The sequence below is a fragment of the Ptychodera flava genome, chromosome 11 (assembly GCF_041260155.1).
Source record: "Ptychodera flava strain L36383 chromosome 11, AS_Pfla_20210202, whole genome shotgun sequence".
Lineage (NCBI taxonomy): Eukaryota > Metazoa > Hemichordata > Enteropneusta > Ptychoderidae > Ptychodera > Ptychodera flava.
The window spans coordinates 25034972-25053090 of record NC_091938.1 but is presented as its reverse complement, the minus strand read 5'-3'; the positions used below and the strand labels follow the sequence as shown (position 1 = coordinate 25053090).

The 18119-nt window shown below is 38.1% G+C and overlaps 1 protein-coding gene across 1 annotated transcript; it reads left to right on the top strand.

The window, feature by feature from the left end:
- Positions 1–9179: 9179 nt before the first annotated feature.
- Positions 9180–17975, top strand: LOC139144437 (uncharacterized). The gene is made up of 7 exons (XM_070715137.1): positions 9180–9520; positions 12851–12881; positions 13114–13236; positions 13830–13970; positions 14639–14758; positions 15256–15324; positions 15601–17975. The coding sequence occupies exons 1-7, from the start codon at positions 9473–9475 to the stop codon at positions 17973–17975; spliced, it is 2907 nt and encodes a 968-aa protein (XP_070571238.1). The 5' UTR covers positions 9180–9472.
- Positions 17976–18119: the final 144 nt, after the last annotated feature.

The following is an 18119-nucleotide window of genomic DNA, read 5'->3' as shown; positions in this document are numbered from 1 at the left end:
AAATAAACCGTAAGTGACTCACAATATTGCGAGAGAGGGTACTCTACGGCAAAAATACACTTCTGAGGTGTGCCATGTGCTTATCGCCGGGCCACAGTTCACACTTGGTGCCTATTCAATGCCATTTTGCCACGATATACAATACTTACCGTAGCAGTCAAACTCTCTGTGTAAACAGCTATCACACCGTCACAAAATACTGGCAGAACTCAATCGCTAAAATCATAGAATGTGAAAATACCGCCGGCAACAAAATGTGTCGTCTGCAGCAGCGGCGCGGCTTGCATCTAATGTGCGCATGTTCAGAAGGGCCCTCGTGTGACCCGAGGAAGCCCGATTATCCGTGACGTCATATTCGGGACACCCAGGAACACAAGTGTTCATTTAGTTGGTAACACTAGTGTTCTCTGTTTGGCGTTCTGTTAGAATACAAATATTCACAAATTGAACACCAGTGTTCCGGAAGATTTTTGTCTTCACGATTTTATCGAAATAAAGAGTTTAAAGACATTTACCTCCTTTTATTATAAGCAATTAATAAACTTGAAAACATTTTCGGAACTACCAACATGTGCCTTTGATTTCAAAAAGTGTTCACTGACTCGAATTCACATATATACAAGTCAAACAAAATATTTTGTTCGTTTTTTGTTTCAGAGGAGTTTACTGGAGCAGAAAACAAATTAAAGATATCGTGATGTGTGTCTCTCACTAAAAATAATATTGTCTGGATAAAAACACACAACAAACACTGTTGTCAGTTGGTGTTAGAATGGCAGCGGTCTATGGCTGACCACATCCATTCTATTTCTGAACACAAATGTTCAATACTTGAACACACATAACACTTAACTGAACGCATCCGACGCGTCATAAGCGTCCAAACGTTTAGAGTGTAACTACCAAAAGAAATTATATTCATCCTTTATAAATAATGGCTGAAGATATGAAAAAGGCGGCCATGTTGGATCGTGCCCTGAAACAAACTGATTTGTTCATGTACGCCATGTATGAAACTGTCTGTAATGTTTCCCCACAGACGACCACCATATAGTGAAACAATTTAGCTACTAGTTCATAAGAATTGCAAGCCGCAGGCACGAAAATTTAATAAGTCCTAGTCATTGTTTACTAAACTTGTGTTGGTTGTCTTCAATTCAGTCTTGGCAATGGTAGGAAATAATCACACAAATATGGCACAATTATAGCAGAAATAAACAAATCGAAGAAAGAAGGAAAATATACAAAAGTAAGACAAAACAAAACAAAACCGATAGCTGCGCAAACAGTTGGTCCGTATATTGGTGAGTTAATGAATGACGTGTAGAATTTTCATTTTTCCCATTCGGCTGGTTTCCCTTATCATAATTCCGATCACTGTGCGCCTTCATGATTTTCTTTTGAATTGAAATGAGAACACTAAAAGAGATACTCAAGCGACAGTCGTCAATCCCTACTCTTAGCATTGGTGCTTGTTGACATAGGCTATTCACGTCATATAAGTCATTTTTTAAAACTTTGAAAGTTGTGTCTCCTTAATTTGTTCAGGGATGTTCCTTATAAACAATCAAGTGCAGGTTAGTTTTTGTGTCGCTTGCATTAAAACAAGGATTGTATTTCATCTTCTACGACATCGTCGTTTTATATATGAGATGTTCTGCTACAATTTTTTGCTTATGAATGTACTGCTTGAATATTATCAGTACTGCTCTTTTCCTCCCGTACCAACCTTTCCGGCCGCTTTTAAGATATCGAAACAACAAACAAACAAACAAACATACGCATCCACATATCTGGACGACTTCGGCATGACTGTTCTTGTATGCAGTATACAGTGCACACTCCCTTGGTGAACTTCTGGTATCGACGGGGGGATTTTCTCCCGATTTGGAGAAAAATTGACCTCCTGATCAGGAGAATTTCTCCCGATACGGAGATTTTTTTTGAGTAGTTCTGCGCAAGTTAATAGACATTTGCACATTTAGAAAAGTGTACCAGTATGTTCATTATCAAATTTGAGGGTGTGTTTACTATTGTTCCGAAAAAGTTCACCATTGCTTTCTTTGTATATTTTCACATTTATTCGATAATAGTGAAACCCTCTGTAGAAATAGCATACAGCAAATTGTCAGTTTATATGAAAAACGTATTTCTGAAGTGTGGATCAACTCCATTTCTACTTTTTAACGTCGAAGTCACGTCCCGGAACTGTTACACACTTTGGACAAAGTCTACCGATCGGGAGATATCTGTCATTTTTAAGAAATACTGCCATCGAGTTGCTGTATCCAAATAACATTTCTAGGAAGTCTCCAGATCGGGAGATTTTCTCCCGATTGGGAGAGAATCCCCCCTTTGGTCTTGTGTGCCTTGCTGATAAGGTTATCGTATAGCATCTCAAAAGTTAACCAGGGGAGGGCACACTGCATACTGCATACATAATTAACATTGAACCGCCATGACTCACAGAGCGAGGAAACATAGGGCGAGAGAAATGAACAAGGAAAAAAAGCTTGAACACAAAACCAGGTTTAAAAGTATTATTCTCTATTATCTTTCAATTGGCCATTCACGAGCCCCTGTGATCCATGGGTAAACATAAGCGCTCAAAACTGATCCTAATTATCGTTTATCGTTTTCCTTCTTTTCAAAAACAAAGTTAGCTTTCTTGACTGTTTAAAAAGTCTATTACTCTAAATGAATATATGAAAAAGTCGACAAATGTTTTAACGCATGCTGGGATAGTTTCAAGCCAAATCTGTTAGGCCGTGGGCTAGAGGGGGTCTACGTGCACCCCCCCACAGGATAACAAACCTGTATTTTTCAGAAGCCTTGGGATCCCTAGAATACGAAATGGAATTTTAACAGAAAAAATATAGGGATGGAATAGCTGTTATGGTCATGTTTTGAAGGGTACCGCAAAATCACGATTTTCCAAGCCAAATGCATTTTCGTCAAATCTGTCTTCTTGTAAGTCATCTGCTGAGCTTATTTTTTAACATAACCTCACTTGTTTGGTATCATTAGAAAGGCAATTTATTCCTCTTTAAGATGACATATTGCAACATGCAATATATTTTACAGTTTTTGTGAAATGTGACCAAAACTTACCCCATACCCCAAAGTTTAACATTGCAAATTACAGTAAATCTCAAATTCTACCAATTTTTTAGCTAGGCAGAATAAAAAATGCAATTCTTTGTATGAAATTGGTTTTATTTGGTACAGGGACATGTCAGAAATATGAAAAAGATTTTTAACAGGGAAAATATTGGGTCTCTACAGCTGTAACAGTCATATTTTGAAGGGTACCGCAATATTACAGTGTTGCAGATTTGCATGTATTTTTGTTAAAGATGTCTTCATATCAGTCACCTGCTGAGCTTGTTTTTGAATATAATCTAACTTGTTAGGTATCATTAGAAAGATAATTTACTAGTCTTTGAAATGACATATTGTAACATGCACTATCTTGTATAGTATTCATGAAATATGACCAAAACTTACCCCATACCCCAAAGTTTACATTGAAAATTGTAGTCATAGCTAAAATTAAATTCTACCAATTTTTTAGCTAGACACAAAAAATCTGGCCATTTTTGCTATTAAATCTGTTTTATTTGATACAGGGACATGTCAGAAATATGAAATAGACTTTTAACAGAAAAAATATTGGGTCTCTACAGCTGTAACAGTCATATTTTGGAGAGTACCGCAATATCACAGTGTTGCAGATTTGCATGCATTTTTGTTAAGCCTGTCTTCATATCAGTCACCTGCTGAGCTTGTTTTTGAACATAACCACACTTGTTAGGTATCATTAGAAAGATAATTTACTAGTCTTTAAAATGACATATTGTAACATGCACTATCTTGTATAGTATTCATGAAATATGACCAAAACTTACCCTAAACCCCAAAGTTTACATTGACAATCGCAGTCATAGCTGAAATCAAATTCTACCAATTTTTTACCTAGACACAAAAATCTGCCCATTTTTGCTATTAATTGTGTTTTATTTAGTACAACGACATGTCAGAAATATGAAATAAACTTTTAACAGAAAAAATAGTTTGACTCTACAGCTGTAACAGTCATATTTTGAAGGGTACCGCAATATCACAGTGTTGCAGATTTGCATACATTTTTGTTAAACCTGTCTTCTTTTAAGACATCTGCTGAGCTTGTTTTTGAATATATTCTAACTTGTTAGGTACCATTGAAAAGGTAATTTATTCTTCTTTACGATAACATATTGCAACATGCAATATCTTGTACAGTATTCATGAAATATGACCAAAACTTACCCCATACCCCAAAGTTTACATTGACAATTGCAGTCATAGCTGAAATCAAATTCTACCAATTTTTTAGCTAGACACAAAAAATCTTCCCATTTTTTGCCATTAAATCTGTTTTATTTGATACAGGGACATGTCAGAAATATGAAATAGACTTTTAACAGAAAAAATATTGGGATTCTACAACTGTAACAGTCATATTTTGAAGGGTACCGCAATATCAGTGTTGCAGATTTGCATGCATTTTTGTTAAACCTTTCTTCTTTTAAGACATCTGCTGAGCTTGTTTTTGAATATAATCTAACGTTTTAGGTACCATTGAAAAGGTAATTTATTCTTCTTTACGATAACATATTGCAACATGCAATATCTTGTACAGTATTCATGAAATGTGACCAAAACTTACCCCATACCCCAAAGTTTACGTTGAAAATTACAAAGCAAATTACAGCGAATCTGAAACTCTACCATTTGTTTACAATTTATGAACTTTGTATACCAAAGGGCAATGCCTGTATGCAACCTATGAAATCTGTGATTTTGTTAAAAAGTATGTAAAAGTATGTCACAAATATGAAATTAACCTTTAAACAGGAATATAATATGATTTTGCAGCCTTTTGGATCATATTTGGAAGGGTACCCAGGTATCATGGCAAATTTGCCGAAACACATACATTTCCTATACATGGTTTTCCCCCTCCAAAAATGATCCAAATGGCTACTAAATAGTATCCTCTTCCCATTAAAACTTTATTTCATACTTGTGACATACTTTTGTAACAAACAAATCAGATTTCATACAAGAATTGCCTTTTGTATTATGTGTAGCAAAAAATGGTAGAATTTAAGATATTTGCGATTTGAACTTTTGGGGTATGGGGTAAAGTTTGACCATATTTCAGGAAAACTGTGAAGGCCATTGCATATTACAATATGTCATCTTGAAGACGAATAAATTGCCCTACTAATGATACCCCACAAGCCAGGTTATGTTACAAAATAAGCTCGGCAGATGACTTACAAGAAGAATAATTTAACAAAAAAGGTGCCAGTCTGCGGTACTGCAATTTTGCGTTACCCTTCAAAATATGGCTGTTACAACTATACAATCCAAATATTTTTTTTGTTAAAAGTCTATTTCACATTTTTGACATAACCAAGTACCAAATACAACAGATTTAATACTAAAGCAGTGCCCTTTTTATCATGTCTAGCTAAAAATTTGCGGAATTTGATCACGTTAGCTATGACAGTACTTTCTATATAAACCATGGGGTATGGGGTAAGTTTTGGTCATATGTCATGAAAATTATACAGGATATTGCATGTTACTATATTTCATTTTAAAGGCGAGTAAATTACCTTTTTAATGATACCTAACATACCATGTTGTATTCAAAAACAAGCTCAGCAGACAACTTACAAGAAGACAGGTTGAACAAAAACTCATGCGAGTCAACTATATTGTGATTTTGTAGTATACTTCAAAAAATGACCGTTACAGCTATAACATCCCAATATTTTTTCTGTTAAAATATTATTTTATATTTCTAACATGTTTCAGTACCAAGTAAAACAGATTTAATACAAAACATTGCTGTTTTTATTGTGTGTAGGTAAAAACTCAGTAGAATTTGACGTTAGCTATGACAGTATCTTTGGATATACACTTTGGGGTATGGGGAAAGTTTTTGTCATATTTCATAAAAACTATACAAGATATTGCATATTACAATATGTTATTAAAAGCACTACTTAATTACCTTTCTAATGATACCAATCAAGCCAGGTTATAATCAATAACAAGCTCAGCAGACGACTTATAAGAAGACAGATTTAACAAAAACGCATGCGGGTCAGTAATACTGAGATTTTGCTGTAACCTTAAAAATATGACTGTTACAGCTATAGAATCCCAATATTTTTTCTGTTAAAAGTCTATTTCATATTCTTAACATGTCCCCATACCAAATAAAACAGATTTAATACAAAACATTGCCCAATTTTTTATGTCTGCGTAAAAAATTGGTAGAATTTGATTTTAGCTATGACTGCAATTTTAGATGTAAACTTTGGGGTATGGGGTAAGTTTTGGTCATATTTCATACAAACTATACAAGATATTGCATGTTACAATACGTCATTTTAAAGACTAGTAAATTATCTTTTCAATGGTACCTAACAACTTACATTATATTCAATAAAAACCTCAGCAGATGACTTATAAGAAGAGAGTTTCAACAAAAATGCATGCAAGTCAGGAATACGGAGATTTTGCCGTAGCTTTCAAAATCTGACTGTTACAACTACAGAATTCCAATATTTTTTCTGTTAAAAGTCTATTTCATATTTTTGACATATTCCTGTTCCAAATAAAACAGATTTAATAGCATTAATGGGCAGATTTTTTGTGTCTAGCTAAAAGATTTGTAGAATTTGATTTTAGCTATGACTGCAATTTTCAATGTAAACTTTGGGGTATGGGGTAAGTTTTGGTCATATTTCATGAAAACTATACAAAATAGTGCATGTTACAATATGTCATTTTAAAGACTAGTAAATTATCTTTCTAATGATACCTAACAAGTGTGGTTATGTTCAAAAACAAGCTCAGCAGATTACTTATAAGAAGACAGGTTTAACAAAAATGTATGCAAATCTGCAACACTGTGATATTGCAGTACCCTTCAAAATATGACTGTTACAGCTGTAGAGACCCAATATTTTTTCTGTTAAAAGTCTATTTCATATTTCTGACATGTCCCTGTATCAAATAAAACAGATTTAATAGCAAAAATGGCCAGATTTTTTGTGTCTAGCTAAAAAATTGGTAGAATTCGATTTTAGCTATGACTGTAATTGTCAATGTAAACTTTGGGGTATGGGGTAAGTTTTGGTCATATTTCATGAATACTATACAAGATAGTGCATGTTACAATATGTCATTATAAAGACAAGTAAATTATCTTTCTAATGATACCTAACAAGTGTGGTTATGTTCAAAAACAAGCTCAGCAGATGACTTAAAAGAAGAAAGATTTAACAAAAATGCATGCAAATCTGCAACACTGTGATATTGCAGTACCCTTCAAAATATGACTGCTACAGCTGTAAAGTCCCAATATTTTTTCTGTTCAAAGTCTATTTCATATTTCTGACATGTCCCTGTACCAAATAAAACAGATTTAATAGCAAAAATGGCCAGATTTTTTGTGTCTAGCTAAAAAAATGGTAGAATTTAATTTTAGCTATGACTGCAATTGTCAATGTAAACTTTGGGGTATGGGGTAAGTTTTGGTCATATTTCATGAATACTATACAAGATAGTGCATGTTACAATATGTCATTTTAAAGACTAGTAAATTATCTTTCTAATGATACCTAACAAGTTAGATTATATTCAAAAACAAGCTCAGCAGATGACTGATAGAAGACAGGTTTAACAAAAATGCATGCAAATCTGCAACACTGTGATATTGCGGTACCCTTCAAAATATGACTGTTACAGCTGTAGAGACCCAATATTTTCCCTGTTAAAAATCTTTTTCATATTTCTGACATGTCCCTGTACCAAATAAAACCAATTTCATACAAAGAATTGCATTTTTTATTCTGCCTAGCTAAAAAATTGGTAGAATTTGAGATTTACTGTAATTTGCAATGTTAAACTTTGGGGTATGGGGTAAGTTTTGGTCACATTTCACAAAAACTGTAAAATATATTGCATGTTGCAATATGTCATCTTAAAGAGGAATAAATTGCCTTTCTAATGATACCAACCGAGTGAGGTTATGTTAAAAAATAAGCTCAGCAGATGACTTACAAGAAGACAGATTTGACGAAAATGCAATTTGGTTGCAAAATGGTGATTTTGCGGTACCCTTCAAAACATGACCATAACAGCTATTCCATCCCTATATTTTTTCTGTTAAAATTCCATTTCGTATTCTAGGGATCCCAAGGCTTCTGAAAAATACAGGTTTGTTATCCTGTGGGGGGGGGGGGTGCACGTAGACCCCCTCTAGCCCACGGACTATGTATAAAAAGCCATTATCTCTCTCCGAAGTAGACTTAAACGTAAGATGAAAATAACATTCTAAGTAATGCTGACAAAGCGTAACCCATTGACAAATATCTTCGGTTTATTTCGTTCCTAAGAGTACTTTTTTATCTTTCATATCACATGGTGGTACAATCTTATTCCTCGATGTTCATGTCCACTGCTTAACATAATAGGCATTGCTTCTGTTTGTTAGTTCACACACCGTCCCTCTACCCATTATACTCCAAAGCCATTTCAAGTCCAGTTTACCCCAAGGCATTTTATCACGTGTTACGAGCGTGCTGATCAGTTTAGCTGATGGCCCTCACACCACAATCCCCTAAAAACATGCATGGTTCCATTATTAACATGCGCCGGGAAATATGGTTGGTCAGTCGGGAACTGTTTCAATGTTTTAAAACTTTTTCAATAGGGTGCGGCTCTTTCAAACAGCAAAAATTGGTAAAATCAAGCGAAGTTTAAAATAAGAGAACAACTTTGAAGGGTCGGGGAGTTTTAAATAAGGTAGGTTGGTTTACCACTGCCGGAAACAAACCATCGAAAACATTAAGGATGTTACAATTCCAGTCGACCGTATCACGCTTGGTAACTTCCTCGACGTAGTGAAATTTCATCAATGGAAAGCGTCTCCGACCCTGTCTTTGTAGTTGGGGCGATGTGGGCCATGTCAAACAATAGGGGAAATCCTGAATCGGGCTGGGAACTTAAAGTAATCCGGGACATTCCTTTTATCCGCCCGATTACGCAACTGCTCTGCTTTTGTTCCAGAAATTCTCGTCTTCATAAAAGGATTCACCCCCTCACATCACGTGACTGACCAAATCGCTTGCACTGATGCCGGCAGACTTCCTTCAGCACCGGTCTTAGGAATAAGCTTTGCCACTCCGCGTAGAGACACCGTCCTGACAAAATTCACATCACGAAACAGCCTATGGCAGTTCCCTTGTGATTTTAATATTTGGTAAAACTACTCTCCGAAATACCTCTAAAGTGCTATAGATACTTGTTCATTACCAAACTGCTATGGGCGTTGTCTGACCTGAACTCACACACTACATTTTGAGCTGTCACGGCGTCTACTGTACCGTGCATTGCTAACTTCAAGATGATGGCACTCCGATGTAAATTACAGCTCGCTACTATTTTGGTACATGTAAGTACATTTCCTCATTTACTCCTATGTCACATTTCTGTCACTGGGTGGTCTTTCTTAACACTGTACACGTCAAATGTATCATGCAGTCACGTTGGTTTTAATTCCATAATATCTATAGCTGAAATGAAAATATAGTCATGTCGAAGGGTAGCTAACTAAACTTGGACCGAATTATGAGCTTTGCACTTGATTGAAAGATGCAACAACCATAAACAAATTTGCATGTGAGAACGATGATTAACTGTAACTCCATGATACGGTGAAAGCTATACAACTATAAGGACGTGGGCGTGGTCGAATTTTACGACCATTCCCGTAAAACGGCAACGTGCACAGGGAGAAATACAACGAAACTAACGCAAATCGCAATTTTCACGGCTTAGATGTTTAACGTTTGACGGAAGTTATAAAATTTATCAATAACTTCTAGCTTATTGCACAAATTATTGCACAAGTACGATAATTATAATATTAATTGTCACGCCCCTGGTTTGAATTTGAAACTGTTCTTAGACTTCACCCTTACGTGGTCATAGATTCCAGCTGCGAAAATATCTATTTCAAAAAAACATGCTTATTTTCATTGAAGTACGAAGATGCTCATACTTTTTAACATTTCAGAGCCCTGCCGTGTGATTGCACAAAACGGTTGATCTTTCTTAGTAAATGCCCTCCTTGAAGTAGGTCAAACCACATTAGCCGACATAAATATCATAAATACATTACGTGTATAAAATAACTGCTCTCCAACACCAATTATTGTGCTGTGCATTGCATAAGCGTTCGAAATTCAAGTTCAAAAGTCATGAATAGACGGAGGTCACGATGTGTTAACGATGTGTTGTCCAAGTACATTACGATGTAATTGTTCTGTCCGGAAATAATTTGATGTTCATTTACATAAATACATATCATGGACTCTGCTTACCACTGGGTTCATGAACAAACAAAAGATTTGTTATAAATTTAACGGTAGACTAACTGTTAGTTTCTTCAAGCGCATTGACAACTTTGATCTAAAACACTTCGACGTGTGCGAAAGTCGACGAAAACCAAGACTTTTGTACATACACATTGTCCGACGCGTTCGACCATGTCCCGGTGGCACTGCAATACACGTACATGTATGTACCGCGGTTTCGACCCTAGCTTGCCCGTATTAAACTTTTTAACAAATAAAGTTTTGATAAAATGTAGACTTTTGACCCGCTTTTTTGCTTCAAGCACGATTTCGATCAACCATTTCGTAGGAGATTTATAGTTTTGATGCTAGTATTTGAACCGAAATGTACACTTTTGACTCCCTATTGTGCGGAAATTTTACAACTTGTGCTCCATAGTTAGAACTTTCCAGTTTACATCTGTACCCCAGTCAGGGGTGAGTGCCTCCGGCCATGTTGATCGCGTTCAAGAGTCGATTCAGACGCTACATGTAGATCTCCTTGTAACCCAGTAATGATGCAAATTCCTGTTTTCTTTTCATCGATACAATTCATAAATGCTTGTCTTGTTGCGCCCTGTTTAACAAACGGGAGCCAGCTACTTTGTCAGTAACGCGTACAGAGGTGAAGAAATATTGACTTACTTGGCGAAAGTATCTCCACGTAGCATCTCCCCATTGTCTGTATGCAAGTCCCTTCTACAAACAAATTTAAAGCTAGATCTATTTTTAAGTCTTCTTTTGTAGATATGACAAAATGGAAAAATCGCATTTCCAGTATTTCGTTTTGTAAAAGGTATCGAACAAAATTGTTTATCATTTCTCCAGTTTGTATGCATATTTGGTGTTATATGATGTTTATATCGGTGATGTAACGCGTGAATTGAGGCGTCTACTAGTATATGCTGATTGGAACTTTTGTTCCATGTATGTGACTCACTTTAGAAAAAACAAAACACGCAACACGCCCGGTTGTGTAAGGAGACTGTGATTCAATGGGTGCATTGGTGTGAAAGGAACTGCCTATAATTTCAAAGCCACCGTAAGACACTGTCCGATTATGTCGTATTCCAGTTTGCACGTAGCTCGTCTGTCTACCAGTTCGAGTTGTCAGGTTTCCCCAAAGTTGCTTATGAGACTGCCAATATAGATCTTCAAGACTACAGGCCCTCTCCACAGAATCACAGCCTATGCGGCATATGGTTAATGGCAAATACCCGCTTCCTCTCCCACACAAAAGTCCATTGGCGAATGTAACTATTGTGGGACTTATGAATGAGTGTTGCACTATTTGTTAAAGCTTCACTGTCTGTTACAAGGAGTAGATGATCCCATTGACGAGGATTGGACGGGTGGCGGGGGGGGGGGGGAGAAATTGAAGTCGTCGTGGCAAGGTTTCACGTCTATCTCACACCGATCAGTGTAGCAAAGTTGTCCAGGTATGCTGAGAGTCAAATAAATGATGGCACCGTCGCAGCAAACCAGTTACAAAATTGGCAATACAGATACACTCCCTTTAGAGCTTGCACGACACGAGACTTTTTGACGTTGAGGAACTTTCAGCGGAACTTGACCCATGGAATTAAGAATAATTAATGTTTGAGTAGAATAAGTCCGTCTGAATTTCTACCCAGGTACTGCTCAAATTTTCTGATGACAGTGAGACGAAACTTTCTTGCGTTTGTTAGACAATTATAGACTTGTTATTTGAATTGGGCAAACTTTTGTTCACACAATGGATAGGTATTGTCATTTGAATGGCATTTGGACAACGTAACAAGTCCATTTTGGAGAACATAACAAAAGTCACGGCTGAGGGAACTTTGAACGAGAAGTAGATATTTGAAAGTGAGTGAAATATTCAGGAAATTATGTTCCCCATCGTTGATTCCAGAGACTCGTTTGTTCCTACGAGTAGTTGAAGCCATGTGGATAGATAAATAAAGACAAATCGTGTTTTAACACAAAAATAAAATGAATATGTCAGTTTTCTTTCATATTTGATGGCGGTTGCCATTTTAAATATTTCACACGAATCCGGAATAGGCAGATGATGAACAACGACTTTAATTTTTATCATCATGGTCGATTGCCAACTTTCCCACTGACTGTAACTTTAGTAAGGAAAGAAAGCGTAACTCTGCCTCTGTCTGTTTTGGAGAGCACAACCCAACAAGTCAAGCCGCGTGAATCAAGTCGTTCAAGGTATGCTCACCATATGAAAGCGTGTAGATTTCTGCAGGCCATACAGAATTAACGTCGGCGGACCACTTAATGTGTGCCGCCGGTATATGCTAATGATCTACTTTGACCTCTACGCAACCTTTGCGCTGTCAATTAGACTTGTCAGTCGTTTATGCGTCTTTTCTATGCTTTTTATTTTGCAGATTATCTGTATAGCTATTCCGTCGCACGCAGGTAAGTCTCTTGTTTTCTGTGTTTCCATACTACACCATTCTTTATCACAATTACGGTGTAACAGTAGATCAAGACTGAGTACAAAAGTTAGCAAAAGTAGTATTTCAAATGTGAAAATGTTTGTAAAGCCTCCGTGGGACATAAATTGTAATTCTTATTATGTCAGTCTTATGCTCTGAGCCAGCGTATTAGATGATTAGACTATTTCAACATATTTTTTTTCACCGTTCAGCAACTCTATGTGACAACTCATGTCTGTTCAAAAACGATTTTGTTTGCGACGACGGCGGTCCGGGCTCTACGAATAAATATTGCTACCTCGGTTCCGATTGTAACGACTGCGGACCACGCGAAGGTAAGTCTGTTATAGTTCATTATAATTACTAAGCTGCCCGCGCCAACAGTTTGAGACTCTTTCACGGACGGCATGCAATACAGCATAAATAATTTTGTGGTCAATTTGAATTATTATTTTTGACAGAATTTCAAAAATCCTGCTTTGATAACTTTTCACCGCACCGATCGAACAGCAGACGACATAAATTAATGTGCGAGGCTACACCTTGTCACCGCATAGAACGGCATAGCACACTGCATATCATACCGCACACACACCTACCACATAACATCACACCACATATACCACACGACAAGTCACACCTTTCCACATGATACCATACCATGCAGTTTGATGGGATACCATATCGCACCCTTTCACATACCCCACCACACCACCATAACACACAACACCATACCACTCGTGACTCCATACAACGCAATTTAAGACTATTCCCTGCCATACACTACCAAACCGCACTACACCACACAGCACTTCACCATACCATACAACTCCTGACCATACATGTCTATATCACACTTATATGATAGAGTACTCAATTTACCTGCCATTGAGCACAATGTCATTGAAGGTAACATCTTTTTGAACAGTGACAACTGCAGCGCCTCCAACAACAACTCCAACAACTCCTGCCACAACTCTACAGCAGGCGATCTCAACAGTTACTCCGACCTCGGTATCTTTGGCAACTACCGCAATCACGACTGCAGTCGGTCCATCAACGCTCTCTTGTAAGTTTTTTAACCGCAAATAATTTTTCAGTGTTGCGGAAGAGCAAATTGACATGTCAAGGCTTATTCTTTTGAGATTACGATACCATACTTCATAGATGTGTACTTGGATGCTGCAAAATGTCCAAACGTTTCGAAAAACGTGTTAAAAGTCGTAATGTTTTGTTGTACTTGACATTCAAGGTTGTATCAAGCATCGTCATTGCAAAGTGGGCATTATTTGAGTAAAATCCAAATAGCCTTTGCAATCACTTTGTGACGATACACTTTGGAATATTTTGGCGGGAAAGAACAGTCTTTCGATTAGGCCATTTAAAGGAAATTCTTTGTTTTTTTGCCGTCCTTGAATTTTTGAAAAACCGATCAGCCACCCAGGGAAAAAACAAACACAGACAAAAAACACAAGTGTATTAACATTAGCTCAATTTTCATTTGGTTTCTTTGTAAATATAATATTTTTATTTATAGTAGTGTTAACATTGTGTTTGTTTTCCTAATTTTCTCTGAAAACCTACCAGCACGCGAACGGCAAACAAAGAATTTTATTTAAGGCGCCTTAAGGCATGATCGCAAGGTTCAATGTTCAAAAGTTCGGATTCAAATACCAACCTCGCGCGTATTCCGACTTATCTCTCTTCATCTCTCGTGCCTTTATTATTTTTATCCAGACATTTGTAGAAACACCTGTGTGTTCGCGTCGGACAACATCTGTGACGACGGTGGCCCCCTTTCGGTCAACAAGTTCTGTTACTATGGCACTGATTGTGCAGACTGTGGACCACGACCAGGTGAGCTGTGATGGTTCATTGTTGTACTTAACAACATAACATGTTTTCTAATTTCAGCAGATTTAGTTATAGGATTGGAACTATTTCGGGATAATTGGATTTTCATATTTTCCAAATATCTCAAAAGAGTTACGTGCCGTATAGCTGAATGTTGTAATATTGCGAATTACTCATAAAAACAAGTGTGTAATGTAAAAAGAAAAGCAGATGAGATTACTTTGTAGATGAAATCGACATTACTTCACCAGCCAATTATCCCAAACTAGTTCCAATCGTCTTCAGTTGTATTCTTGAAGTTTACAACCCTTTGCTTTAATTCCTCCATAAAAATGTGTGTGGATAGCATAACTTTGGGATGCTTCAAAGGAACATACAGACAAATGAGGTCTTGGACGCAATGAACTTGTAACTTCTACATAACCTTCCGCAAAAATAGAAACAAAAATATGGTGATCCATTGAGAAAAGTGACCAATCAGATACCTTTTTTTTCAGCAGTTGTAACAACAGTTGCAAATGGACCGACAACTATTGCCATGCCGACCACTAAGACAGCAACAACAACAGGTAATTTATGTGAATTTTACATTTATATACACTGCAAAATCCGCCTGTTTCTAAATATGCATTTGTCAGCATGTCTATGGTGGTGATGCATTTGTTATTCGGTTTAATTAAGCAGATGTAATGACATTGAACACGTTGATTAGTTTCAAATAACGGTTATTCACTCACCTTTGCTGGTAATATGGTCTCTGCGATCATTTTGGCCGACGATTTCTCCACTCAAAACCGATGACCAGTAAATCGTGCTGTATGCGATCAACGTTTTTTTATCTGTAGTCCCTGTCACAACAACCCCGAAGGTAACAACGACGATGCCCACAACAACAGACACAGAGACATCAAGTGAAATGGCAACTGAACCATCCAGCGCACTGTCAACAACTGATGATTATACAGACGAATATACAAGCGTTGTTTTTATGACAACTGAAAGTGTGTCGACAAATGCGGCCAGCTCAGAGCATTTGACTGAAACAGGAACTTTTGTGTCGGAGGAAGTGTCATCGCAACATACAAGTACTGATGTTACTTCACAAGAAATTACATCAGAGGTTACAAATACTTTAGTTGTAAGGGAAGAAATTGCAACGAAACCTGAAAGTTTTTATGCAAGTACACAGGAGATGACGACACAAATGGTAAGTACTGCTGTTACAACACAGGAAATGACGTCACTGCTCTCAAGTACTGTAGGTGCAAAAGAAGAAATGACAATGGACTCTAGCAGTACTAATGTGCGTTCAGAGGAAATGGCATCACAGCCTGCAAGTAGCGTTGTCATGACAGAAGAAGGGACAACCGGACCTGGTAGTACCCATGTAAGTACAGAGGAAATGACATCACAGCCTGCAAGTAGCATTGCCACGACAGAAGAAGTGACTACCGAACCTAGTAGTACCCATGTAAGTACACAGGAAATGACATCACAGCCTGCAAGTAGCGTTGTCACCACAGAAGAAGTGACAACCGAACCTAGTAGTACCCATGTAAGTACAGAGGAAATGACATCACAGCCTGCAAGTAGCGTTGTCACCACAGAAGAAGTGACAACCGAACCTGGTAGTACCCATGTAAGTACAGAGGAAATGACATCACAGCCTGCAAGTAGCGTTGTCACCACAGAAGAAGTGACAACCGAACCTGGTAGTACCCATGTAAGTACAGAGGAAATGACATCACAGCCTGCAAGTAGCGTTGTCACCACAGAAGAAGTGACAACCGAACCTGGTAGTACCCATGTAAGTACAGAGGAAATGACATCACAGCCTGCAAGTAGCGTTGTCACCACAGAAGAAGTGACAACCGAACCTGGTAGTACCCATGTAAGTACAGAGGAAATGACATCACAGCCTGCAAGTAGCGTTGTCACGACAGAAGAAGTGACAACCGAACCTGGTAGTACCCATGTAAGTACAGAGGAAATGACATCACAGCCTGCAAGTAGCGTTGCCACGACAGAAGAAGTGACAACCGAACCTGGTAGTACCCATGTAAGTACAGAGGAAATGACATCACAGCCTGCAAGTAGCGTTGTCACCACAGAAGAAGTGACAACCGAACCTGGTAGTACCCATGTAAGTACAGAGGAAATGACATCACAGCCTGCAAGTAGCGTTGCCACGACAGAAGAAGTGACAACCGAACCTGGTAGTACCCATGTAAGTACAGAGGAAATTACATCACAGCCTGCAAGTAGCATTGCAGCGACAGAAGAAGTGACTACCGAAACTGGTAGTACCCATGTAAGTACGGAGGAAATTACATCACAGCCTGCAAGTAGCATTGCAGCGACAGAAGAAGTGACAACCGAACCTGGTAGTACCCATGTAAGTACAGAGGAAATGACATCACAGCCTGCAAGTAGCGTTGCCACGACAGAAGAAGTGACAACCGAACCTGGTAGTACCCATGTAAGTACGGAGGAAATTACATCACAGCCTGCAAGTAGCATTGCAGCGACAGAAGAAGTGACTACCGAACCTGGTAGTACCCATGTAAGTACGGAGGAAATTACATCACAGCCTGCAAGTAGCATTGAAGCGACAGAAGAAGTGACAACCGAACCTGGTAGTACCCATGTAAGTACAGAGGAAATGACATCACAGCCTGCAAGTAGCGTTGTCACCACAGAAGAAGTGACAACCGAACCTGGTAGTACCCATGTAAGTACAGAGGAAATGACATCACAGCCTGCAAGTAGCGTTGCCACGACAGAAGAAGTGACAACCGAACCTGGTAGTACCCATGTAAGTACGGAGGAAATTACATCACAGCCTGCAAGTAGCGTTGCCACGACAGAAGAAGTGACTACCGAACCTGGTAGTACCCATGTAAGTACGGAGGAAATTACATCACAGCCTGCGAGTAGCATTGCAGCGACAGAAGAAGTGACAACCGAACCTGGTAGTACCCATGTAAGTACAGAGGAAATGACATCACAGCCTGCAAGTAGCGTTGTCACGACAGAAGAAGTGACAACCGAACCTGGTAGTACCCATGTAAGTACAGAGGAAATGACATCACAGCCTGCAAGTAGCATTGTCACCACAGAAGAAGTGACAACCGAACCTGGTAGTACCCATGTAAGTACAGAGGAAAGTAACCCATGTAAGTTCCACGACAGAAGAAGTGACATCCCAGCCTGCAAGTAGCGTTGTCACCAACAGAAGAAGTGACAACGAACCTGGTAGTACCCATGTAAGTACAGAGGAAATGACATCACAGCCCGCAAGTAGCGTTGTCACCACAGAAGAAGTGACAAACGAACCTGGTAGTACCATGTAAGTACAGAGGAA

Excerpts from the sequence above, each read along its gene's own strand:
- LOC139144437 (XM_070715137.1), top strand. The coding sequence starts at position 9,473 with ATGATGGCACTCCGATGTAAATTACAGCTCGCTACTATTTTGGTACAT. Across the intron at positions 12,882-13,113 it reads AGCTATTCCGTCGCACGCAG|CAACTCTATGTGACAACTCA; the intron begins GTAAGTCTCTTG and ends TTCACCGTTCAG. Across the intron at positions 13,237-13,829 it reads CGACTGCGGACCACGCGAAG|TGACAACTGCAGCGCCTCCA; the intron begins GTAAGTCTGTTA and ends CTTTTTGAACAG.